The following is a 1,122-nucleotide window of genomic DNA, read 5'->3' on the forward strand; positions in this document are numbered from 1 at the left end:
TCTCCAGGAGACCAGACCACTAAAACCGCCTTTTCTTCCTTCCAGCAAATTCCTTGCTGCCCACCCCTCAGAGGAATACCGGAGGAAACCCGGGCTCCGGGGACTGGGGCTTTTCTGAAGGGATGGCTTCCTCCGCTCCCTCGTCCTCCAACGACGCTCCGGACCCCACCCCAACTAATTTACGACCCACAAGTAGGTTTCAATATTTTCCTCGTTTAAGGTATTCTGGAGGCTTTCCCCACCTAGGCTTGGAAAGACCCGTTTCGAAACGAAACGATAAATCCGTGAAGCCCTGTTCCGCGCCGTTAAGCAAGGTGCGGAAAGTGCTCTACACAAAGAAACCATCTTCTTGTTGGGAGCGGGAGAGGTTGGTCCGTGGCGAATAAAACGCTGGGAGGAAAAGCCCACTTCAGCGACCAGCGCTGCCTTTATCTTACAGCCACGTTTGAGGGATTTAGACAATAAACTGAACCCCCAGATGGCCAAAAAATCGGGATGTTTTAAGGGGTGTGGAGAAAATGAATCGGTTAAAGGGCGAAGTTACACCAGTGGCTTAAAGCGGGTGTGTCCTCCCGCTACATTTTATAAATGCTAATGCTGCAGCTTCCTTTCAGCCTACGCTGAAGCCTGTAATCAAGCGAAATTTGGATGCTAATTGTAGCTTTTCAAAGCCTTGTATTCCTAATTGCTCTGAATTCGCCTTGAGTTATTGAGGTGTGAGAGGGAAGCAGAGGCTGCTGCAGGTGGATAGAGAATCAGTTTATAGCCCTGCCAGGCAATTCAGACCGTCGCCTACCGAAAACAAATAAAAAAGAGGCTCGATGCTATAAAGCAGCAGAGACAAAGAGCGGGCAACAGTAAGAAACGAAAGGTTGTCAGGCACAGCAAAGCGGGGAATAGCTTTTACCCTGAAAGGGCTACGAGGCACGAGCATCGGAGTCATTATTGTCATTATTCTGCAACTGGAAGGAACGGGGGAGGGGGCGAACGGCAGCACCGGGCCTTGTTCCAGGCGGGGGTGACAGGCTCTGCTGCCTTCGGCTGAGGTGTCACACGCAGAAATCGAATTAACTGGCAACGCGGCTGAAAATGAGATAACCTCTGACAGCAGCACCCCGCCCT

At 51.2% G+C, this 1,122-nt stretch overlaps 1 protein-coding gene across 1 annotated transcript in view; it reads left to right on the forward strand.

Moving 5' to 3' along the window:
• The first annotated feature begins 122 nt into the window (after positions 1 to 122).
• The window catches only part of GAD1 (glutamate decarboxylase 1 (brain, 67kDa)), a 31,571-nt gene continuing 30,571 nt past the window's right edge, over positions 123 to 1,122 (forward strand). Inside the window, exons 1-2 of the mRNA XM_009325457.1 lie at positions 123 to 192; positions 247 to 367. Coding sequence (XP_009323732.1) covers positions 123 to 192; positions 247 to 367 — 191 coding nt within the window. The remainder of the gene's footprint in view (positions 193 to 246; positions 368 to 1,122) is intronic.

The sequence above is a fragment of the Pygoscelis adeliae genome, unplaced genomic scaffold, assembly GCF_000699105.1.
Source record: "Pygoscelis adeliae isolate BGI_AS28 unplaced genomic scaffold, ASM69910v1 Scaffold106, whole genome shotgun sequence".
Classification (NCBI taxonomy): Eukaryota; Metazoa; Chordata; class Aves; order Sphenisciformes; family Spheniscidae; genus Pygoscelis; species Pygoscelis adeliae.